General features: G+C 42.7%; 1 protein-coding gene across 1 annotated transcript in view; it reads left to right on the plus strand.

The window, feature by feature from the left end:
* The window catches only part of galt (galactose-1-phosphate uridylyltransferase), a 258,052-nt gene that overhangs the window by 8,901 nt on the left and 222,580 nt on the right, over window positions 1-26,571 (plus strand). Inside the window, exons 3-4 of the mRNA XM_051929826.1 lie at window positions 4,417-4,492; window positions 7,275-7,323. Of these exons, the coding sequence (XP_051785786.1) occupies window positions 4,417-4,492; window positions 7,275-7,323 (125 nt within the window). The remainder of the gene's footprint in view (window positions 1-4,416; window positions 4,493-7,274; window positions 7,324-26,571) is intronic.

Raw genomic sequence — 26,571 nt, forward strand, 5'->3', positions numbered from 1 at the left:
TCCAATCTCGCAGGTTGCTTTGTGGCAATCCAAAGAGTAAGGCAATATACACGGAGCAATGGTTATAAAAGGGGGACACATAGGTATCCAGGCTCTTTAAAGCATAAATAGGGATCACTTCACTGACATGTGAGCAAGCCACGGTACAACTGTGAGACGCGCAGCACTCGCCGGCTACAACGTAACAATAATAGTTTCCGGAACGTGCGGTTACGTTGTCATTCATTTTACCCACTGTCTTTCTTTCATTCATATGTTACGTAGGCACGTACCTTTTATCTTCAGCAATCTCATTCTCTAACCAGGCCTCAGGAGCTAACCAGCATAACACTGTCCACCACCCCTTTCGTTATTCCGGCACATTGTTGACATCCGTGAGTAACAACAACGTACTAAACTGGAAGGTGGTCTACGCATGCGTGGAATTCGCGGACAAACAAAGATCAAGATCCAAATGAAGATTATATATAAAGATTAGTTAATTTAAAGCACAACAATTTGTTTAGTTTGAATGTCTGTGTTTTGAGGTGTGACTGGAGTACTACAGTCTTCAGTAGTATAAGCCTGGAGGAGATTCTTAATGCAATGCCTATGTTTTAGCTGTCTCTTTACTGCCATCTAGTGCTTCTTCTTCTAATTCATTCGTGGACAAACAAAGATCAAGATCCAAATGAAGATTATATATAGAGATAGATAGATAGCGTGGCGAGCGGCTGGGGGTGGTACCCAGCTGGGACGCCCGGAAAGGACCAGAGGAGAGATTATGCCTCCTCCAGACCACGAGGGGGCGACCGCCCTGGTGACTATGGGAACCACGGGAAAAGAGCATGGAAGCTCAACCCAATATTGGCCCGTGGTCACCGTCAGGGGGCGCCCCGATGCCTGAGGAGCCCTGGCCCTCAGCACTTCCGCCACACCCGGAAGTGCTGGGGGAAAGAAGACCAGGGACACCCAGAGTGCTTCTGGGTGCACAGATGGCACTTCCGCCACACCAGAGAGTGCCGGCAGGCGCTCATAGGGAGGCACCTGGAGCACGTCCGGGTGAGGATGAAAGGGGCCACCTCCCTCCATTCGATGACTGGAGTCGGGAGGAAGAAGGACAGAGCTCGGGAGGAGAGTAATGGAGGCGTACCTGAGGAAAGGCATTGTTAATAAGAGGCCTGGACTTTGGGGGAGTAATGGGTTGTGTGCTGTGTTTCACTTTGAAAATGTATAATAAATGTGTGTTGGGTTTTGTACCTACGGTGTCCGCCTGTCTGTGTCAGGGCCGTATCCCACAATAGATAGTGTGAAAGAAAAATTAACTGCTTGCAAGCTACTTAGAGTTAATAGCTGACAAAGCCATTTTGCTCTAACGGCAGGTTATTCATATAGGCATCTGTCATAAGACGGTGTAGTAAGATGACCCAGGAAAATTTTCAGTTTAGGGTTGTTTAGTTGTGTAGTGGGTGCGGCAATGTGCTGTACAAGTGTATGCTCCACAGCTTGACTTAACTTGATTGTCTAATGTAAACTATGACAAAAATGAACACTTAGAAGTCCACTCTGGGCAATTTATGTGTAAAGGGAAATACCCAGTTTTAAAAAACAAAGTCAAATATTTTGTCCTTTTTTAGTTTGCTTTTGAACACTTTGCTATCTGTAAGAAAACCATGTCAACACTCAATGAGCCTTCTACTAAAAGAAATGTGTGGTGGAAGAGTTAAGGATAAGCTGAATGAATTCAGAAAATATTGAGACCCCTTCACTTTTTTCTAATTTTACTATGTTACAGCCTAGTGCTAAATCATTTAAAATTTTCAATACCCCAGGATGACAAAGTGAAAACAGGATTTTAGAAATTTTTGCTCGATTATTAAAACTATATACAGTGATCCCTCCTCTATCGCGGGGGTTGCGTTCCAGATCCCCCCACGAAAGGTGAAAATCTGCGAAGTTAAAACCATATGTTTATATGGTTATTTTTATATTGTCACGCTTGGGTCACAGATTTGCACAGAAACACAGGAGGTTGTAGAGACAGGAACTTTATTCAAACACTGCAAACAAACATTTGTCTCCTTGACAAGACAGAGATGACAGTTCTGTCTCACAATTAAAAGAATGCAAACATATCTTCCTCTTCAAAGGAGTGCGCATCAGGAGCAGAGAATGTCAGAGAGAGAGAGAGAGAGAAAAGCAAACAATCAAAAACCGATAGGTGCTGTTTGGGCTTTTAAGTATGCGAAGCACCGTGCGGGAAGCATATCGCTTGACAAAACAGCCGCAAGTTAGCCCAGCAAGGAAGGGAGCAATGTTAAGGTAGTCTTTCAGTGTTTTTTGAGGAGTGTCCGTATCCTCTAGAGGTACGAACAGCCCCCGTGCTCACAATATATTTGAGGAGTTTTATTTAATACGTAATACATGCTCTGATTGGGTAGCTTCTCAGCCATCTGCCAATAGCGTCCCTTGTATGAAATCAACTGGGCAAACCAACTGAGGAAGCATGTACCAGAAATTAAAAGACCCATTGTCCACTGAAACCCACAAATCAGCAAAAAATCTGCGATATATATATATTTAAATATGCTTACATATAAAATCTGCGATAGAGTGAAGCGACGAAAGTCGAAGTGCGATATAGCGAGGGATTACTGTACAGTGATGCCCTGCTATATCGCAGTTCAGCTATCACGCCCCCTCTACATTGCAGATTTATTATTATTATAACTAGGGGGCTCTGCCCCCTGCTTGCTTCGCTCGCCCACCCCCAGGTTTGGTTTACTGGATAAACAAATTAAAGAGATTATTTTCATGGGAATTGTTACATATGCATTATTTTCATTTTTATTTTAAAACTTTTGGAATAACAATATTTGTCCTTTATTTCCTTCCTTGGGTGTGGTTAAATCCTCACGGGACTTATAATGCTGCTCACGTTGTGAAGGGGGGGTCTGAACGAACACTAAAGAGATGCGATTGGTTCAGCTGGTGTCTTGCTGCTGCCCAGCTGTGTGTTCTGCTTGTCGCGCTTTGCGTCAATCACTTAAAACCCTTCACAGCAGCTGGCCTTTTGCCACTTCACGTTTCTGCCGCTAGCATTCTAAAGAAGGAGGAGGAGGAGGGGGGAGGGGGGGCGGGGGGTTGTGAGGGCTGAACGCAGGCTAGGGGGAGAAGTGCTCAGATCATCTGCTGGCTTGCTGCAGCTGCTGCTGGCAAGCTGCGTGTTCTGCTTCTTGTTGTTTTAACAGCTGGGAGCACCTGAAGTGTGTCTGCCAAAAGCATTCCAAAAACTGCTAGGTTAGATGTCAGTGAACTTGTTTTAAATTGTTTGTAAGTAGGGCGTGACGTGCAAAAGTCACCGTCTCACGGGTTTTGCTTCCTAAGGTTGTAATGTCTAGTCTTGCGTGTCGTCAAAGTGTCTCTCCGAGATGATCTGGTCTCGATTGCTTTGCTCAACCTCCCCGAAGGCACGCTACGCTCCTGCCACTTCGCGTCTCTCCCGCTCACATTGCGAAGGGGGAGAGCTGAACACACGCTAAGCAGAAGTGGACGGATCAGCTACTGGCTTTGTCCCGCTTCTGCCAAGATTCCTATTCTGCTTGTCGCTCCGCGTGTCTATCATTTAAAAGACTGTACAGCAGCTGTCCTTCTGTCTCACTGCCTTGTCTTGCGTGACGTTAAAATTTCTCTCACGGGATGTCAAATTGTCTTCTGAGAAGATCACGCCTCGTCTCCCTGGTCTCCCTGCTAAGATTTTTTTTTATAATAGATAGATGTTACTCATATCCTTAGCCCGACATCCACATATCATATGTGTTTACAAAGTGTGTTTTAATAAGTTTACATGTGTTTAAAGCATGTGGGAGGGGTGTTTTAAGGCTTAAACTATAAAAAAAATGTTTGTTTATATGGTCTTTCTATATCGTGGATTTTCACCTATCGCTGATGGGTCTGGAACATAACTTCCGCGTTAGGTGGGGGATCACGGTATTTAAAGCAGTGAGTGGCATAATGGTGCAGTGGTTCCCTTTGCTGCCTCACAGCTTAACACCCCTTGTTTCAAATCCCATGCCCGGTCATTATCTATGTGAAGTGTGCATTTTCTCCTTGTATCTCCATGATGTTTTTTTTTTTCTTTCTCAAGGTACTTTTGGTTTTCTCACACATCTCCAAAACATGGATGTCATATTAACTGGCATCTCTAAACTGACAAAGTTAAAATTGAGTGTATGTTATGCCCCCTAATGGGTTGGGTCCTGCCTTTCACACCATGCTTTCTGAATACGCCGTGTTCCCTATGGAAATGAAATGGTGACTGAACAGGTTTGATCAGAGTTGGATTTATAGACATGGATCTGTTTCCTAATACCATGTCTTTGAGAATACATTCCCTACCTGAGAGTGTGACATCACTTATTTTGTTAATTTTTTTAGGTGAACCCAGAGTATGATAACACATTTGTCTTTGATAATGATTTTCCAGCACTTCAACCAGATTCACCAGAGCCAGGTCAGTATATTCAGATGCACGCTTGTGGTGGACTTCCATTTTCCCTTTATATTGTTGTCGACTGATCATTGCCGTAACTTCAGGATTAGTGCTTCGTGACAGGATTCTTTCTTAAATAATTGCAGCTGGAGACTGATGTGGTTGTAATTTTATATTACAATTAGCGAGTTGCACTGAGTGAATTTTAACAATATTAAATTTGGCAAGCTGAATTAACATTTTGAGATATATCAAAAAGCATTTTAAGATATCTGTTCTTCATTCAAGATATCTTAAAATGAGTTACAGGTATATGACATTTTGTCTGTTTTAGGATATCTCATATGGATTTCAAAATATCCTGATGCACAGTTCATTATGAGATATCTCAAGATATCTTGAAATGACCTAATGTACACCTGCCTATGTTTTCATTGGGGCGTCCTGTCTATTTTAAGATATTTTGAAATGCACTGAAGATATTTGAAGTCATTTTAAGATATCTGGAAATGTATTTGTGATTTCTTCAAATATATTTCAGATATATAAAATATATTTTTGGATATCTCGGGCGGCATGGTGGCGCAGTGGGTAGCGCTGCTGCCTCGCAGTTAAGAGACCCGGGTTCACTTCCCGGGTCCTCCCTGCGTGGAGTTTGCATGTTCTCCCCGTGTCTGCGTGGGTTTCCTCCGGGCGCTCCGGTTTCCTCCCACAGTCCAAAGACATGCAGGTTAGGTGGATTGGCGATTCTAAATTGGCCCTAGTGTGTGCTTGGTGTGTGGGTGTGTTTGTGTGTGTCCTGCGGTGGGTTGGCACCCTGCCCGGGATTAGTTCCTGCCTTGTGCCCTGTGTTGGCTGGGATTGGCTCCAGCGGACCCCCGTGACCCTGTGTTCAGATTCAGCGAGTTAGATAATGGATGGATGGATGGAGTTTTTGGATATCTCAATTTAATGAAATGTTAAAATGGGTCTCTTTGAATTTTATTTCAAGATAACTGAAATCCACCTTAATAAAAGGGCAAGCGGCTGTGTGTCTGCGTGTCCATCTGGTTGGTATGTCTCTGCTATCCAACAGATGGCGCATCACAAATATTAGCTCTGCTTTTATGAATCCTTTACCAAATGGTATTTAACAGGGACGTAGCAACTGGACAGATATGCTGCACAGCAAACATCAATGCCAAAAGTCTACGTTGATTAGTTAGATTTCAACCTGTCTTAGACAGGTAGCACACCTGGAACACTTTAAAAAGACATTCACGTAGTTCAAGATATCTGAATATCAAATTTAGATATCTGTAATGCAATTTAAAATCTCACCTGCATTTCCTGATATCTCAAAATAGTTTCCTGCTTATTTTTAGACATCTGAAATACATTTCATTATAACTCAAGATAACCTTTTGCTCTTTTCAAAATATCTCACAATAAATTTCAGATATCGTAAAATGCAAGCAAGGTCAGTTTGAGGTATCTTAAAATGCACAAGTAATTATTTTGAGATATCTCGAGTACATTTGAGATATTTCAGAATGTATTGCAGATATTTTCATATGTAAAGAAAGTTATTTTGAGATATCTGGAGACACATTTTAGATATCTTGAAAGGTGAATTACAGTTTTAAGGCACTGGTAAATGTTAATTCGGCTTGTCATACAACATGACAAAGAGAGGAATGAAAATTCTGTCAATGTATTATAGTGTAGAAACACTTTTTTATGAACTTATTAAGTTGGTTGCAGTATTCCAAATGCTAATGTTTCCCTCTGTTGAGTTGTACTCTTTCTAAGGTGGATGAGTTTAAATACTTGGAATCAACAGTACAGAGTAACAGGGATTGTGGAAGAGAAGTGAAGAAGAGAGTGCAGGCAAGGTGGAGTGAGTGGCAGGAGTGATTTGTGACAGACGGATATTGGCAAGAGTGAAAGGGAAGGTCTACAGGATGGTAGTGAGACCAGCTATGGTATATGGGTTGGAGACGGTGGCACTGACCAGAAAGCAGGAGACAGAGCTGGAGGTGGCAGAGTTAAAGATGCTAAGATTTACATTGGGTGTGACGAGGATGGACAGGATTAGAAATGAGGACATTAGAGGGTCAGCTCAAGTTGGACGGTTGGGAGACAAAGTCTAGAGGCAAGATTGCGTTGGTTTGGACATGTGCAGAGGAGAGATGCTGGGTATATTGGGAGAAGGATTCTAAGGATAGAGCTGCCAGGTAAGAGAAAAAGAGGAAGGCCTAAGAGAAGGTTTATGGATGTGGTAACAGAAGACATGAAGGTGATGGGTGTGACAGAGCAACAAAAGATGATCCGCTGTGGCACCTCCTAATGGGAGCAGCTGAAAGAAAAAGAAGAAGAAATGTTTCCCTCTGTTTTTATAAAGAAGATATTGTAGAGGTGCAATTTGGCTCCGAGACGCTCTACTTCAGTCCTGAAAGGCTGCAGTGGCTTCTGGTTTTTGTTCCAGCCCAGCTTATTAGTTAGAAGTCAATCATTGCTGCTGAAGTTATTGTTTGAGCAATATTTTTGTGTTTCATTTTTGATTAACCGGCATATTTAGGCTGCAAACCCATACATGTTTCTTGTAGTCTTAAACCTCTGCATTTACTGTTTATAATTACACCTCATTTTCTTAGCTGGCTGCTAATTAACAATGAGATGCCAATCGGCAAGCAACCAGCAACTCACTCTCTAAACTGGCCCTATTTCCACATGTGTGTGTGTGATCATCAGGAAAAGATGTTTTTAATGAAATGTCTAAGTATTGCCCCTAAATGTTTAACAAGTATCTTTTCAATTGTAGGAGTCAGTGATCATCCCTTGTTTCAAGTGAGAGCAGCGACAGGTGTATGGTAAGTAGTAGGGCTTGGAATTATCTGAGACCTTACCGTCACCCTTGGTGCTTGGGTCACAATACAGTAGTTTTGCAATATGTTTTTATTTTTTAAGTAATCTGTTTCCATTCTGCAAAATATGACTACTTATTATTTAGATAGATAGTGTGACAGATTGAGGCCCTTGTCGTCCTCTTGAACCCTCTGACTCGACTCCAGACACCAGGTAAAAGTCCAAATATTACTTTTATTTGGACAATAAAGTGCACAAAGCACCCTCCACTCCACAATATTCATAAATCAATAAACAATACACTAATCAATCCTCCACACTCCCAGACACTTCGCCACCCTTCCTCCCAGCTCAGCTCAGTGTACTGGTTTCCCAGAGTCCTTTATATAGTCCATGACCTGGAAGTGTTTCTCCCTTCTGTTCATGTGATCATGAACACTTCCGGGTCGGATAAAAAGCTCCTTTCTTGAACCTGGAAGCACGTTGTTTCCTCTTGTCATGTGATCATGACGCACCTCCGGGTTATAGGGCAAGTAAGAGTCCGGCAGCCTCCCCACAGCGACTCCTGGTGGTCCCCATGGTATCCAGCAGGGCTGTGCATATAAACTACAAAGTCCATGAGGCCCTGCTGGAATTCGGGGAACGTCCACGCTGTTGGGAGAGCTCCACCTAGCTGCCTGGGGGTGAGGGCTGGAATATTTAGCCGGCCACACACCACAATAGATAGATAGATACTTTATTAATCCCAAGGGAAAAGCCAAGCAAAATGACACCTTTTATTGGCTAACTAAAAAGATTACAATTTGCAAGCTTTCAAGGCAACTCAGGCCCCTTCTTCAGGCAAGATGTAATCCCAAGGGGAAATTCACATTTAGAGATGCTCCGGTCAGGCCAATATTGATTTCATGTTACTTGTTCGTCATTTCAGATTTTTTTCCCTTCATCCTTTTAAAAAACATTTTATACTAAGCTCCTGCATAACCAGAGACATAGAAGCCTTATGTTATATTTTAAAGCGCGTATCTTTATTTTTTATGGATTTTATTTGAAGAAAATAATATTCCATACAATCAACTGAAACTTAAAACAAAATTCGCCCAAAAGTCAGTTATCATCCGACCTGCTATATCCTAACTACAGGGTCACAGGGGTCTGCTGGATCCAATCCCATCCAGCAAAGGGCGCAAGGCAGGAACAAACCCCGGGCAGGGCGCCAGTCTACCGCAGGGCAAACACGCACACACCCACACACCAAGCACACACTCAGGACAATTTAGGATCGCCAATGCACCTAACCTGCATGTCTTTGGACTGTGGGAAGAAACCCACGCAGACACGGGGAGAACATGCAAACTCCACCATGCAGGTCTCCTTACTGCGAGGCAGCAGCACTACCACTGTGCCGCCCTCGCCCAAAAGTGTATTTTTATAATTAAACTATAGACAACAGGTGTTAACTGTTCATTTCTTTTTTTTTATTTATTTATTAATTTTTATTGTAATCATTCCATACAAATAGATCAATTTATAACCAAACAAAATTGAAGACAAATCAAACCCCACCCCTGAGAAGGAGAGCTAAGCCAAAGGAGAATTGCTTAGGGCTTTTTAATAAGGCAACAATAAATAAAAGAAAGGGAGAAATAAATATATAGGTAAATAAGAGATGGAGAAGGGAGTTAAATGCGATAATAGTTATTTCTCTTATTCTAAAATAATATTGATTAGATCCTGCCAGGTTTTGAAAAAAATTTTGTACAGATCCTCTAACTGAGAATTTGATTTTTTCCAATTTCAAATAATATAAAACATCGGTTTCCCACTGACTTATCAGAGGAGACTTAGGATTCTTCCAGTTTAACAGAATAAGTCTGTGTGCCAAAAGTGTAGTGAATGCAATCACCGTTTGCTTGTCCTTCTCCACTTCAAGTCCATCTGGAAGAACACCGAACACAGCTGTTAATGGGTTAGGAGGGATTGTGACCCCAAGGCTGTCTGAAAGGCACTTAAAAATTTTGGTCCAAAATGATGTTAGTTTGGTGCAGGCCCAGAACATGTGACCCAGTGAGGCAGGAGCCTGGTTGCAGCGTTCGCAGGTTGGATCTTGCCCTGGAAACATTTTGGACAGTTTTAAGCGAGACAGAGGAGCTCGATACATAATTTTTAGTTGAATAATTCTATGCTTTGTGAATATGGAGCTCGAGTGAATTCTCTGCTTTGCTACCTTCCACTCCTTTTCTGATATATTGATTAAGAGATCTTCTTCCCAATATCCTCTTGGATCTTTGAAAGGTAGGGACTCTAATAGGCTTTTATATAATGCGGAAATGGTTTTTAATTCCTCGAAATTGAGTAGTATTTTTTCCAACATTGTGGAGGGTGCGAGGTGGGGGAAATCGGGCAATTTTTGTTTAACAAAATTTCTAATTTGAAGATAGTGAAAGAAATGTGTAGCTGGAACTGTTCATTTCTTATTAACCAAATGAAATTCTGTAGGCTTACTGTTCAGTGACTATTACTGAAATAAATACAATTTCCTTAAAATACATACTTTAACTAATAAAATAGGTCCAAAAATATGTATTCATAATGTATATGGCATAAAAGAAAGTAAAACGCTTCTCATAATAGCAAGCATATCCCTGCAGCCTCCCCAACCCTCGACTGGTTCACCACCACAGTGAGACTGGGTGGTTTACAGCTAATTGGAGTGTCAGCCTCAAGAACCGTTCTTGAGGCTCGAGACTGTTGCCTTGCACCCGCAGTAAAAAAGGATAGAGTGAAAAATGAAAGAAAGCCAGCTTCAGTTCTAAATTATCAACGCAGGGATTTGTTAAGACTTTGAGCCAAACACAAACAATTTTTTGCAATGGCCTAAAATTAGAGCCTCTGGGTTGCTCGAGACACTGAGCGAGGAGTCTGAGTGTCTGGGCTTGCGAGTGTCCTGAATAAAAACCAAGAGCCAGGCCTTTAATGATCTCTTGGACAAGGCCATCAGCAAAAGGACAAAGGTTCAAGTCTTTAGGGTCCTGGTGCTTCCTGTCTTGCTATATGGTTGCGAGACATGGATGCTCTCCAGTGACGTGAGATGAAGACTGGACTCCTTCAGTACTGTGTCTCTCCAGAAAATCCTTGGGTACCGTTGGCTTGACTTTGTGTCGAATGAGCGGTTGTTCATGGAATCACGAATGAGGCACATTACCTGCATTGTGAGGGAGCATCAGTTACGGAACTACGGCCTTGTGGTGCGTGATCCAGCTCGTAAGATCCTCATTGTTGGGGACCCGAGTGGCTGGACCGGGCCAAGGGATCACCCACGTAACACCTGGCTGCAGCAGATAGAGGGTCATTTCCGGACAGGTGGGACTGAACTGAGTGTCTGCCTGTACCAGTGCACTAAAATTAGAAGTATGAATTCACTTGACAGGCTAAGTCAATGTCCTGATCTCCATTACTCTGAGAATCAATAGCAGAACCAGAAATTTCCATCCTTAGGATATTTCTAAGTAGCTGGTGAGAGCTGAAGCATATCTGCCACAAACAACTGGGTGGAATCAGTCTGAAACAGCACTGGAGGATACACTTCAGAATCACATGCTTTAACACTTGATTGTCTCTGGATTTAAGCATGGAAAAAAAAATGAAACAATCAGTGGTCTTCTGGCAAGTGACCTTTTCGTTGTTCTCTGGATTGTCAGAGTTTTTACACAGACATGACAATCAGCACAAAATGAGTCTGCTTTTATCAGCTCTGAATTATTACTGGAATGTCAACATGAGAATAACTGAAGGCCGCCAGTGGTCCGGTAGAGAGGCATGACAAGCTGTTATGTATTGCAGTCAAAGATAACCAAAACACAGTGCATTTCCAGTCTGACAATTTGACATACTGTGTCTAAAATCAATGCTTAGTGTACCGTCTGTTGAAGCAGCGAAGCGTGCATTGAAAGGATTTAAGAAATCTTAAAAGAAGTGTCTGTCGAGGTGGAGGAGTCGAGTGATTTTTGTGGAAGGAATTGTTCCTGATAATAATTTCTTTGTGTCACCTCTTCAACAGTGCTGTGGCTTTATTTCATTTTGAATGCACACAAATAACATAATGTCACATTATTCTATTATTTTTTTAATTTGTTACAATATTGTAATTTATTTGCTCTGTAAAGCACCTACTGAATGGTGTTGTATTACATAAGGCATTGAGTACTTAACGTTTCAAAAAGGTTACTTCAGGTTGTCAGGGGAAGTGTTCTTAAATAGTGAGAGGGTCACAGGCTCAAATCTTTCAGCAGTAATACAACACTCTAGGTCTCTTAATGGTAGTCCATCCCTTTTCCATTTCGCCTAACCAGTTCAAGGATGTTTGGAGCTGATTCATGGTGAAAAAAGGGATGGGGTACCAGTCCATTCCAGGCTACGTACCTATATCAGGCTAAGTTGTACTTGACATGTGTTTTTATGAAGTAGATGGAAATTTGCAGTATCCAGATCCATGTAAACTCCATACATGGTAGCACCCTTCAACAGATCTACACAAATCCACCCTCAAAACCATTATGGAAGGTGGAGGCGGTAAACAAGGAACAGGAAGATCAATGAAAATTTGGGGTGCCAACCAGGCCACCCCCATTTATTGTAATTGTCCAAAAAAACTGAATTTTTGTATAGCTCAAAATCAGTGCCATCATGGGCTTTAAACAGTTCCTGTTTTTTTGATAGCCCCCAAGCAACTCCCCAATAGAAGAACCAGATCTGGTCAGGTTGGGGAGCATGCACCCGGAGTGTTGCTGCACCCACCACAAGACTAAACAGTTCTAGATCTTGGTTAGCAATCCCCCAGGCAGTTACGCGGACCAGTCCCATCCTCCAGAAATTACCATCTATCTGCCACAGCCAGGTGTTACGTGGACATCCCTTGGCTTGGTCCATCTACTCAAGTCCTTTTTTCCCTTGTGGGGAAAAAAATTTGAATGTGAGAGTCAGTAGGCTTTGCACCCTAGGAACCAAGTAACCCAAGCTATTCTATAACATTTCAGTAATTATTTACTGCTCTGATTCTGAACCTTCTGAGCATAAAATAGGTCATTACGATAGCAATTGACGAGAAGAATTCATAATTAATTGCAGAATTAGGGTATTTGAGGGTTCCTCTAATTTGCCTCTATCTCTTGCATGATTTGGCTCAAAAACTAATCGGCACATCATCATCTCATAACAGGCTTAAGTTTTGAGTTTGGTCCAGCCGTATTAGCTCTAGACCGTCCTCAACAAACTGTAACACACACACACACACACATGCACACTGACAGACACACAGACACAAACCCATCATCAAGATATCAATGTTTTAGATATCAGGGTACTCTAAAATGTCAAGATCCGTCGAAAACCAGAGATTAAAATCTTTGACAAATCTAAAGCTTTCGCTCCTTCCCCATAGACGATAGGTTATGGTGGGTTAGGGCGCAAATTGAAAATGGAATACATCTTGGGAAAGGCAATTCAGAGAGAGAGATCTTGGGTGTGCAAAGAGCATCAAAAAATGGGGTAAATGCAATACACAAAACGGAACACAAGTAATCCTCTTCACAGATCTAGATAGCCAATGTATCATGGCCACCTCAGGAATACAATGCAATAGTAATAGTACAATCTACAAAGCAAAATGCACAGATAAATGATATCACATAAACAGAAAACGAGCATAGTAAGTCCTTTTTAGCCTTAATGGCTTCTCAAAATAATCAACTCTCTCAGGTGGGTCTGCGTCCTGAAGTTCGTACACGTGGGACGAAGTTCTGTCTTCCAGGAGCCCTCAGATTTATACTGTTCCGACCAGAAGGGCTGTGGCTTACTTAGAGTGTGGGTGTGGCTGAGTTGCCCTCAGTGGGTGGCTTCTTTGAGCTAGGGAAGAGAAAAAGATGATATGGTTAGTTTTGGTGCCCCTTCTTGTACCATTATCCACAAGTGGAAGAAACATCACACCACCATCAACTAGACATACACAGGAGCTTCTCGCAAGATTTCTGACCTGGAGTCAGAAGGAGAGTCAGAAGAGCAGCTCAAGAGCCAAGGATCGCTCGGAAGAGAGCTCCAGAAAGGCTTGCAAGCAGCAGGGACGATTGTGAAAACAGTGAAAACAATAGGTAGTGAACTCCACCGGCATGGCCTCACCCCATAAGATTCCATTACTGAAGAAAAGGCATGTTGGACAAGCCAATGAAATACTAGGAGAATGTAGTCTGGTTAGATGAGACCAAAGTTGAACTTTTTGGCTATCATACTATACACCATGTTTGGAGGAGAAATGGCACTGCACATCACTTGTGAAACACTATACCAGCAGCAAAGTTTGAAGGTGGAAGCATCATGATGTGGGTCTGTTTCTCATCTCATGGCACTGGCAGACTTCATGTATTTGAAGGAATGATGAATAGGGCCATGTACCGAGAGGTTCTTGAATTGAATCTTCTGCTATCAACCAGCATGATGAAAATGAGACGTGGGTGGACCTTCCAGCAGGACAATGATCCAAAACATACAGCAAAGGAAACTCTCAACTGGTTTCAGAGAAAGAAAATCAAGTTGTTAGAATCACTTAACTTACTGTAAATCCAATTGAACATTTGTGGAAGGAACTCAAAGATCAGGATTCACAAGAGGGCCCCCTGGAATCTTCAAGATTTAAAGAATGGGTCAAAATCACACCTGAGCACTGCAGGCAATTGGTTTCTTCATACAGGAAGCATCGTTACAAACAAAGGCTTCCTCACTAAGTATTAAATTAGCTCATTTAATACTTTTTCCCCTCTGTCATTACACTTTATTACACATACCTTTATTTATAGCCTTTAAAGTTATGAATTCTTTGCACAAACCTTTTATTTATAGCCTTTAAAGTTGTAGATTCTTTATATGTGTGGATTTCTTGAGTTAATACCAGTTTCTGGTGAGAGTTTCATGTGAATAGCCTCACTGGAAATATATTTTCTGAAAGTAATGTTGACATGTTCAATACTTTATTTCCCCTTCTGTAAATATTTTGTAAATTTTTAGGCTAAATGAAACAGTGAAGGATGTTGATAGATGAGTCACATCGAGTAATTCTATAAACACATTACTGAGTTTGCGTGAAACTTTTATAACGTAGTGCTGGGAAGTCTTTACAGGAAGAACTGAAGGACGGTTGTCTGCAAGTGCTTTACAGTCTAAATGAGGTGAGATGAGTGTCTGGGAGCAGACTGGTCTGGGATGGTTGTCCAAATACAACTCCTCTTGGCTAAAAAGTGTCTGCGTGCCAGCTGCTTATGCCCATATGTGCTACCTGTATGAGCAGCATTGGTGGAGGCTCGTGTTAACCTCATCCACATAAACTCAATTCTCTGGCTACTTGAAGTGGTGTCAGCAAATTTACGAATGGCACAACATTCAGACGCATTCTAACCGTAAACGAGTCCATCATTTAAGTCGGTCGTACAGAATGTCTGCAAATTCGCCAATGATTTTCAGTGGGAGATTTCAAAAATTTGTGCAGTGCACTGCATTTGAGATATGTCATTGAAAGTATGATAGATAGGTAGATAGTTTATTAATCCCAAGGGGAAATTCACATACTCCAGCAGCAGCATACTGATACAAAAAACAATATTAAATTAAAGATTGATAATAATGCAGGTAAAAACAGACAATAACTTTGTATAATTTTAATGTTTACCCCCCCGGGTGGAATTGAAGAGTTGCATAGTTTGGGGGAGGAACGATCTCTGTCAGTGGAGCAGGACAGTGACAGCAGTCTGTCGCTGAAGCTGCTCTTCTGTCTGGAGATGACACTGTTTAGTGGATGCAGTAGATTCTCCATAATTGATAGGAGCCTGCTCAGCGCCCGTCGCTCTGCCACGGATGTCAAGCTATCCAGCTCCATGCCAACAATAGAGCCTGCCTTCCTCACCAGTTTGTCCAGGCGTGAGGCATCCTTCTTCTTAATGCTGCCTCCCCAGCACACCACCGAGTAGAAGAGGGCGCTCGCCACAACCGTCAGATAGAACATCTGCAGCATCTTATTGCAGATGTTGAAGGACGCCAGCCTTCTAAGGAAGTATAACCGGCTCTGTCCTTTCTAACACAGAGCATCAGTATTGGCAGTCCAGTCTAATTTATCATCCAGCTGCACTCCCAGGTATTTATAGGTCTGCACCATCTGCACACAGTCACTTCTGATGATCACGGGGTCCATGAGGGGCCTGGTCCTCCTAAAATCCACCACCAGCTCCTTGGTTTTGCTGGTGTTCAGGTGTAGGTGGTTTGAGTTGCACCATTTAACAAAGTCCTTGATTAGGTTCCTATACTACTCCTCCTGCCCGATCCTGATGCAGCCCACGATAGCAGTGTCATCAGCGAACTTTTGCACGTGACAGGACTCTGAGTTGTATTGGAAGTCCGATGTTAACGTTCGTATGAAATGGCCCAACAAATTTAATTGAAGAATAAGTATGCCAGATTTCTGTAAAACCAGTCCACTAGGAGCTGAGTTGTTTCCTACGGACAAACATGGTGATCGCAGTAGGTACTTTTCACGTTATAATGCAGATGCACTTCAAAATGGAACATGGAAAGCAACAAAAAAATCACTTAACTAACCTAGGAATAGATGATATAAGAAACTAGCTATACAAACAATGACTGAATAAACCTGCACTCAGCTTTTGCATTACACTAAAAACAGCCTCATGATTACATTATCTGTAGATTATCATAATTCAATATTTCATCAACACTGTCATTTATTTGCAAAGCTCCACAATGATCTGATATCTTATCGCATATTTCTGGCACTATTTTTCCCGAGGTACGGATACATTTTCTATTTGCTCGTGTGAGTTAAATACAGACGTAAATAAAAACAAAGCTAACCATGTGGCACAAACAGTTCACTTTGAATTTGTGTTTCAAGAGGAAACCATTTCCTGGGGAAGGGCGGGTTAGGTGCACAGTTAAGAAGACAGACCCTGAGGTTGCGCGCGCTGCTGGTCTACTTTTAAAATGGTTGAATCTCATAATATTGGTGTCTTTTTTGTTCAAAAATGACATGCATAAGCTACTTTTATAATGTGTATATAATCCCAAAACATGGTCTTCTTCTTTCTTCTTCTTCTTTATTCCATAGCTGGCGTTTGGAAAGGAGGTCGACCTCTTAGCCAATACGCTGCTGTTGGTGCAGCTGGTTTCCATGCTCTGTTCACCACACACTTCCATGCTAGTCGATCGGTTGCGACGGTTCTTGCTTCGATTGTTGTCAGTCGCTGGTTCTTTAGGTCGTTCTCTACGTGTTTCAACCATATCATCTTCGGTGCTTGTTGTTGTATCCTCCAATCGGGAGGACGTTTTCTCCATAGGAGTTTGTGCGGTAGTCGATTTCCATCCATCCTACAGACGTGGCCGAACCATCTTAATCGATGTTTTTGAATTTCCTCCGCGATCAATGCCTGTTGATCGCACCTTTCTCTGATTGTCTCGTTTCGGAGGCAGTCGTGGAGTGAGACACGGAGAATCTATCTCAAGCATCACATTTGGAAGGCCTTGAGCTTGTTGAGGTCCGGCTTGAGCAAAAATTACTCAAAACACGGTCAGTACTTGATAACTGTCTTGGCTTGAAAAATGGATGTATTTGATTAGTTTTTATGCTTTACTAGCCATAGTACCTGTCAAAAACAGGTAACAGAATAATTTTCTATCTCTTGCCCTACATGTACCTTCAGTGTCTTTCCTCTGTGTTTGCGTGTGTCTGCACCTCTCTTGACTGGTGCTCCATCTCTTGAGTATCTTCCTGTAAAGCCTGCTTCTGAGACTCTTTGAAGGCGACTCTCTCTGTGTGCCTCATGTGCCTTTACTCCTCTTCATACATCTCACATGTCCACTTCCTCTTTCGTTGCGTCACCAAAGCCAAACTTACCAATCACATCAAAGTCAAACTGACCAATCAGACTGCTCAGGAGGACTGGGCACTCAGACCTTAATGTTTTATTATTTACTAAATGCCCCGTTCCCCATAGGGTGCAATGTAAACTGTCAGGACTGCCTATGTATTTATTTGATTTATGGAAAACATTTAACTTTAGAGGCGGCACGGTGGCGCAGTGGGTAGCGCTGCTGCCTCGCAGTTGGGAGATCTGGGGACCTGGGTTTGCTTCCCAGGTCCTCCCTGCGTGGAGTTTGCATGTTCTCCCCGTGTCTGCGTGGGTTTCCTCCGGGCGCTCCGGTTTCCTCCCACAGTCCAAAGACATGCAGGTTAGGTGGATTGGTGATTCTAAATTGGCCCTAGTGTGTGCTTGGTGTGTGGGTGTGTTTGTGTGTGTCCTGCGGTGGGTTGGCACCCTGCCCAGGATTGGTTCCCTGCCTTGTGCCCTGTGTTGGCTGGGATGGCTCCAGCAGACCCCCGTGACCCTGTGTTCAGATTCAGCGGGTTGGAAAATGGATGGATGGATGGATTTAACTTTAGAACACAATTTCATGTGGAAAATATATATTAATCGCTCAAAAAAATTAAAGGAACACTTTGAAAACACATCAGATCTCAAAGGGAAAAAAATCCTGCTGGATATCTCAACTGATGTGGACTGATAAGGTAATGTGTTAAGATCGAAAGGATGGCAATGAAAATGATCAACCTACAGAGGGCTGAATTCAAAGACACTCCGAAAATCGAAGGTAAAAAATGATGCGGCAGGAAGGCTTGTCCATTTTACTGAAATTTCATTGCAGCAACTCCAAATCGTACTCCGTAGTTTGTATAGTCCCCCCCCATGTGCTTGTATACATGCCTGACAATGTCACAAGGGGTGGCTGCATGCTCCTAATGAGATGACAGATGGTGTCCTGGTGGATCTCCTTCCAGATCTGGACCAGGGCATCACTGACCTCCTCGACAGTCTGAGGTGCAACCTGGTGTTGTCAGATGGACCGAAACATAATGTCCCACCCAGAGGTGTTCTATTGGATTGAGGTCAGGCGAGCGTGGGGTCCAGACAATGGTATCAATTCCTTCATCCTCCAGGAACTGCCTACATAATCTTGCCACATGAGGCCGGGCATTGTCGTGCACCAGGAGGAACCCAGGACCCCCTGCACCAGCATAGGGTCTGACAATGGGTGTAAGGATTTCATCCCAATACCTAATGGCAGTCAAGGTGCCGTTGTCTTGCATATAGAGGTCTGTGCGTCCCTCCTTAGATATGACTCCCCAAACCATCACTGACCCACCACCAAACTGGTCGTGCTGAACGATGTTACAGGCAGCATAATGTTCTCCACGGCTTCTCCAAACCCTTTCACGGCTGTCACATGTGCTCAGGGTGAACCTGCTCTCATCTGTGAAAAGCACAGGGTGCCAGTGGTGGACCTGCCAATTCTGGTATTCTATGGCAAATGCCAATCGAGCTCCACGGTGCCGGGCAGTGAGCACAGGGCCCACTAGAGGACATTGGGCCCTCAGGCCACCCTCATGAAGTCTGTTTCTGATTGTTTGGTCAGAGACATTCACACTAGTGGCCTGCCTGCTGGAGGTCATTTTGTAGGCTCTGGCAGTGCTCATCCTGTTCCTCCTCACCCAACGGAGCAGATACCAGTCAGTCCTGCTGATGGGTTATGGACCTTCTACAATGGGCCCTGTCCAACTCTCCTAGAGTAACTGTCCATCTCCTGGAATCTCCTCCATGCCCTGGAGACTGTGCTGGGAGACACAGCAAACCTTCTGGCAATGGCACGTATTGATGTGCCATCCTGGAGATGTTGGACTACCTGTGCCAGCTCTGTATGGTCCAGGTATCGCCTCATGCTACCAGTAGTGACACTGACCATAGCCGAATGCAAAATGAGTGACAAAACAGATGAGGAGGGGAAAAATGTCAGTGGCCTCCACCTGTTAAACCATTCATTCTTGTTTAGGGGTTGTCTCATTGTTGCCCCTCTAGTGCCCCTGCTGTTAATTTCATGAACACCAAAGCAGCTGAAACTGATTAACAACCCACTCTGCCACTTCACTGACCACATCAATAGCCCACAAGTTTCATTCACTTGGTGCTATACTCGGATTAAAAAGTGCTCCTTTCATTTTTTTGAGCAGTACATACCATATTTATGACTTGAAAAATGCATAAAAACTTATGCTTTAACTAAATGATTCTCAATGAAGGAAGAAAGACAAACACATCAAAATAATGAGGAAATAAAACTTAGACTAAAAACAATAAAAACAATATCCATCCATCCATTTTCCAACCCGCTGAATCTGAACACAGGGTCACGGGGGTCTGCTGGAGCCAATCCCAGTCAACACAGGGTGCAAGGCAGGGAACCAATCCCGGGCAGGGCGCCAACCCACCGCAGGACACACACACACAAACACCCACACACCAAGCACACACTAGGGCCAATTTAGAATCGCCAATCGACCTAACCTGCATGTCTTTGGACTGTGGGAGGAAACCGGAGCGCCCAGAGGAAACCCACGCAGATACGGGGAGAACATGCAAACTCCATGCAGGGAGGACCCGGGAAGCGAACCCGGGTCTCCTAACTGCGAGGCAGCAGCACTACCACTGCGCCACCATGCCACCCGTTAAAAACAATATATAAAAGACTAATAGATGTCCCTGATTAGTATCCTGGGTAGGACGCATAAATTAAATTTGTCTAATTAAGTGTCTCATAAATTTTACCAAAAAAATAATGATTTTGAAAAACAGTTAGGATTTATTGAAAATTCTTAACAATATGCTCTTGATTAGTTTTTATATTTAATTATTGTGCTATTGTGTACTCTTATGAAAGTTCCACTGTATTATTTAAAACAATGTGTTATTCAAGGATGATTCTTTACTTAATTAAATTCTGGGATAAATGAGAGTTTTATTAAATTATGTGCAAATTCTTATTGCATCTTATGTAATAAATGTACATTTGTTTTTTACTTTCAATTTACTTTTCTAGGATGAGTAATTTGCTTACTTGTTTAATGTACGGTCACATATTGTTTTCTGTAATGAGCAAGCTGATAAAAGCCACTCTGCTTGAGGTTTCTGAATACTGAATTCATTTTCTTCCACATTAATGTAATTTGAATATATTTATTTTGTTCATGAATAACATAGTGGTTAGCGCTGCTGCCTCTTTGATCCTACGTTGTTGGTTTGAACCCTGCGTCTGGTTGTTCTTTCTATGGAGTTTACACCTACTCCCGGTGATTGTATGAGTTTTCCCTCGGGTAATCTAGTTTTCCTCCTACATCCACAAAGGCTTACATTTCCACACACCTTCTGCTGCACCCTGGACACATCATCAGTGATGTTACCCGGTGTGATCAGGTGTTTGGCGTCTTTCGAATGTCATACACCCTAGCCCTGGTGACCTCACAGGAATGGAGCAATCTCCAGCTTGTTTCCAGGTAGTCTGTATGCTCCACAGATACACTAACCCCAATCCAAAGCCATTGTGATGCCTTCTCTGCAGCTTCCATGATGTTCTTGATGGCCTTCGTGTTGTGCAGCTCTGCAATCCCAAGGGTCTTGAGGGCCTGGCCTGCAAAACCTCTACAGCCCACTTCAATGAGCCCTTCATCCACAACTCTGACACTTGCCCACCAGCCCTTCTTGGCCTTCTTCCTCTTAAAGTAAAGTTAAAGTTAATTCTCGCTGGACCAATTGATTTGCTGACTCAGACCACAGGACCAAATTGGGCCTGAGATGTTGCTTGGAAATTTTAGATGGCTCCTTAGGACGACCTTTAGCTGCCAGTCTGGCTGATGTGAGCAGCCCACTTGAGGTGTTCTGTTGTGGCTGTGACTTCTTCTCAAGTCGAATCAAAAGGTGATTCCAAACTGACCCTGCATGAGTGTGAGTGTGCATTGGTGTATGAGTGGGCCCTGTGATTGACCATTGCCCTCTCTCTTGTTCCTGATGTTACAAGTTGTAGAAGTTAATTTAAATGTATGGATTGTTTAATTGACGCTTACCTTTGTGTAAGGTGTGTGAAAGGGATGCTATATAGCGTCCAACCCGGCACAGACTGTTTGTAAAAACACAGAAGCACTTTTATTTTTCTTCAGCTGGAGGGCACGTCTTCCCCGTAATCCCTCCAGCCACAACACAGTCCCAAATAAAGCACTTAAGACCAACTACACAATCCAATCCTTCCTGTGGCACCACCACTCCTCTCAGGTAACCTCGTCCTCCCGATTCTGGCTTATGAGTGGTGGATGCTGGTCCTTTTTTATAGCCCACCCGGAAGTGCTCCAGGTTCTTGATCACCTGTTGCTAATTGCACTTCCGGGCGGGACTGTGGAGGTGTCCAGGTTGGCTCCGGGATCCATGCAGCACCCCCTGGCGGCCACCCCAGATTCCCACAGGGTTGTGGAGAACTCCATCTCCCATGGAGCCCTGCGGGAAACTGAGGCATCATCGTCACTCAGGGAGGCTGCCACCAAGCGTCCCAGGGGAGGTACTGAGGAGCCCATGGCTGCTTCACTGGAACATATGCAGCAGGGGCGTCCTGGCCGGGCATGAGACCCGGCTGCCCGTCACAGGTGCTGTATCTAACTTGTGGTAAATGTCTAGTTGATGTCCTTTTGATGTGTTGATATTGCCATATGTGAATTGGTTTATTTGTTTCTTCTTGATATTATACCCAGAAGCTAGTCCTTGGAAGGAAATGTGGTAAGATGTCCTTGAAAGATATCGGGAATTCAGTGCACATTACTGAGTTTGCGAGAAAAGTATTTTGACCCCTTCACTTTTTGAACATTTTATTCGCAATAAACTCCTTACAACACTCAATGATCCACTACTGGAACCTTCTCTCGCACCGACTTATAAAGCCAGTGGGAGAGCCCAGCAGCAGTGACATCAGTGTGGCCCTACTTCCCAGAGTACCACCCACAAAGAACAAGGAGTGGACACCACTTTAAAGAGACAGAGTAAACAGTGGATTCAGAAAGTTTTTCAAAAGCCCTTCACTTTCTGCACACTTTGTTGTGTGGTAGATTTAATTTTTAATAATTAATTTGCTGTTTGTGCCCATCAGTCTGTACTCCATAACAAATAATCACAATGTGAAACATGTTGTCAGAAAGGTTTGCAAATTTACTAAAAATCAACAACTGTATTCAGACCCTTTGCTGTGGCACGCCAAACCGTGGTCGGGTTCATCTTGTTTGCTTTAATTCTCCTTGAGATGTGTCTAGAAATTGACTGGAGTACACCTGTGACAAGGCCTGTATATATGAGGTTCCATTATTCATACTGAATGGTGTGATAAGCCAAGTTTTGTGGCTGTAAATAATGCAAATAATGAGGCAGCCGCTTGGCTTATCACAGACTTTTGGAAAAACAATGTTAAAGAAATAAAGTTTTCATTTACCTGTTTTAGCGCTCCTACACAGATTAACACGGCAACGGCACTGTTTGAGTGATGGGATGCTGGAAGGGGTGCCTGTAGGCCTACAGGTGCTCCGAGAACAAGCCATGGGGCTGAAACTTGCTGACGGCGAGGCCGGGTTTTTGAGCGCACTCACAGTTTCTGACGGCCGAATACGGCGGCGTGCTTCTGTAGGGTTGCCAGATTAGAAAATTAGAATTACGGGACACTCTTAAAATCTCTCTCAATATTACTATATACATTTTGGTCCATAAATAATTGGACAGAGACAACTTTTTTCTAATTTTGGTTCTGTACATTACCACAATGAATTTTAAATGAAACAACTCAGATGCAGTTGAAGTGCAGACTTTCAGTTTTAATTCAGTGGGGTGAACAAAACGATTGCATAAAAATGTGTGGCAACTAAAGCATTTTTTTAACACAATCTCTTCATTTCAGGGGCTCAAAAGTAATTGGACAAATGAAATAACTGGAAATAAAATGTTCATTTCTAATACTTGGTTGAAAACCCTTTGCTGGCAATGACAGCCTGAAGTCTTGAACTCCTGGACATCACCAGATGCTGGGTTTCCTCCTTTTTAATGCTCTGCCAGGCCTTTACTGCAGTGGCTTTCAGTTGCTGTTTGTCTGTGGGCCTTTCTGTCTGAAGTTTAGTCTTCAACAAGTGAAATGCCTGCTCAGTTGGGTTAAGATCAGGTGACTGACTTGGCCATTCAAGAATTTTCCACTTCTTTGCTTTAATAAACTCCTGGGTTGCTTTGGCTGTATGTTTTGGGTCATTGTCCATCTGTATCATGAAACGCCGCCCAATCAATTTGACTGCATTGAGCTGGATTTGAGCAGACAGTATGTCTCTGAACACCTCAGAATTCATTCGGCTGCTTCTGTCCTTTGTCACATTATCAATAAACACTAGTGTCCCAGTGCCACTGGCAGCCATGCACGTCCAAGTCATCACACTGCCTCCATCGTGTTTTACAGATGATGTGCTATGCTTTGTATAATGAGCTATTCCACGTCTTCTCCATACTTTTTTCTTGCCATCGTTCTGGTAGAGGTTGATCTTGGTTTCATCTGTCCAAAGAATGTTTTTTCCAGAACTGTGCTGGCTTTTTTAGATGTTCTTTAGCAAAGTCCAATCTAGCCTTTCTATTCTTGAGGCTTAAGAGTGGCTTGCACCTTGCAGTGCTCCCTCTGTATTTACTTTCATGCAGTCTTCTCTTTATGGTAGACTTGGATATCGATACGCCTACCCCCTGGAGAGTGTTGTTCACTTGGTTGGCTGTTGTAAAGGGGTTTCTCTTCACCATGGAAATGATTCTGCGAGCACCCACCACTGTTGTCTTCCGTGGACGTCCAGGTCTTTTTGCGTTGCTGAGTTCACCAGTGCTTGCTTTCTTTCTCAGGATGTACCAAACTGTAGATTTTGCCACTCGTAATATTGGAGCAGTTCCTCGGATGGGTTTTTTCTGTTTTCGCAGCTTAAGGTTGGCTTCTTTCACCTGCATGGAGAGCTCCTTTGACCGCATGTTGTCTGTTCACAGCAAAATCTTCCACATGCAAGCACCACACCTCAAATCAACTCCAGGTCTTTTATCTGCTTAATTGATAATGACATAAAGATGGACTCACATTTAGAGACTCACATAACGACTCACATTTTTATGCAATTGTTTTATTCACCCCACTGAATTAAAGCTGAAAGTCTGCACTTCAACTGCATCGGAGTTGTTTCATTTAAAATTCATTGTGGTAATGTACAGAACCAATATTAGAAAAAAGTTGTCTCTGTCCAAATATTTATGGACCTAACTGTACATATATATAAATTTATACATGCCCCCTACACACCCAGACCAATCTCTCTCTATTATAAAAAAAATCTTGGGAGGGAGACTAGGGAGATGAGACATGATCTTCTCGGAAGATAATTTGACGTCCCGTGAGACAAGGGAGTGAGACAATATTTAAAACAAGTTCACGGACATCTAACCAAGCAGTTGTTGGAATGCTTTTGGCAGACACACTTCATGTGCTTTCAGCTCTTAAAACAACGACAAGCAGAACATGCAGCTCCTTAGCGTGCGTTCAACTAATCCCCGTCCCCTGTCTCCCCCCATTCACAATGCGAGTGGCAGAGACACGAAGTGGCAAAAGGACAGCTGCTGTACAGGCTTTTAAATGATCGACGCGCAGCGCGACAAACAGAACACGCAGCTCAGCAGCAGCAGCAGAAAGATGGCAGCTGATCCATCGGCATCTCCTTAGTGTGCGTTCAGCTGCGCCCCCTTCACAACACGAGCAGCGTTATACATCCTGCGAGAAAGAGATTTAACCATGGCCAGGGCCGGAAATAAAGGACAAGTATTGTTTTTACAAAAATTTTAAAGTAAAAGTAAAAATAATGCATATGTAACAATTCCCATGAAAATAACAATCTCTTTAAACTCTATGTCCGGTAAACCAAACCCGGGGGTGGGCAAGCGAAGCGAGCAGGGGGCAGAGCCCCCTAGTATTATATAAAAGTAGAGACGTAAGTTAAAAACATAAAGCAAGGATTTTAATGGGTTATGAAGAAAACAAAAGTAAAATCATTTGAAAATTATTTAATTCAAGCTAAAAAAAATTCTGTAAAAGTGAAATCATTTGAAAATATTTATTTAATACAGACAAAAGATAAATATTATTATTATTTAATACAGGCAGTTAGAAAAAAAAGTGGGCCATGGCAAGTAGTAACAGCACACTTTGTTGACCCCGTATGTTGCAATGCTGATCCAGAACTGCACAGCAGCGCAGCTGGAGAGCAAAACGGTAAGAGTGTCGCTGTCCTCAGCCAACCACAGCAACTGAACAAGTTGCAAACAGGCAGCAAACACTCATTTCCTCGTTTCATTTGGGTTATTTTCATCAAGAGAATCTGAGAAAAGAAAGTATAATTACTTTTAATGTTACAACTAATTACCGAAAGAAGGTAGTAAAGATATATTTTTAGTACAAAATTTGAAAATGAACTAAATACGGGACATTTGGGTGTCCATGAAAGGTCAGTATGGGACCGGGGACAAAAGTATCAAATATGGGAAATGTCCCGTATATAAGGGACTTCTGGCAAAGCATAGAATTGAAAGAGAAAGTAAAACAGTACTCACTTCCCAGAGGCTGAACAGGGAACCCGCAAGTCATCAAGACACACGGGTACGCGTGCGCGCACGAGAGAGTAGGAACATTTAAATAGGGTGGACTGCAGCTGAGCAGGTGTTGTTGAATGGTGCACGTCCCGACGTGACTGTTTATTGAAAGTCCGCGGGTAACGTAAAGGCAGACTGGATGGTTAAAAGGGCTCGCAATATAAAACCAGGGTCTGAATGCCAGAGGTCGTCTTTTGACCAGGTCTTCGGGCTTTAATGTAGATTTGTGTTACTGATTTATTTAACTGAGTAGTGGAGATACGTACTGTCTTTTGTACTATATGTATAGTAGGTGCTTAGTTTATTCATTTTGTTTTGTTTATTTATTTTCAGCCTGTCCTTTGTTATCCGTTTTGTAGCTAGATGAAGGAGGTGGAAGATGTTTTTGTTTTGTTTTGTTCTTTTCTTCACTTTTGATTTGGAAACCACTGTAAATATTAAAACACCTGCGCTGATTTTTCTTTTGGGAAGTGTCTTTGCATTTGACTTTGTAAATATTTCTTTTGCAAGACATTTCTTTGTAAAATAATATGGTGTGATAAAAATAGTACTCCACAACAACAAAAAAGAGTTGGGGACCGTCCCCATATAATGTCCAAAGGACAAGAAATGCAAAAAAGCCAGAAATGTAGTTAA

The sequence above is a fragment of the Erpetoichthys calabaricus genome, chromosome 7 (assembly GCF_900747795.2).
Source record: "Erpetoichthys calabaricus chromosome 7, fErpCal1.3, whole genome shotgun sequence".
Classification (NCBI taxonomy): domain Eukaryota; kingdom Metazoa; phylum Chordata; class Cladistia; order Polypteriformes; family Polypteridae; genus Erpetoichthys; species Erpetoichthys calabaricus.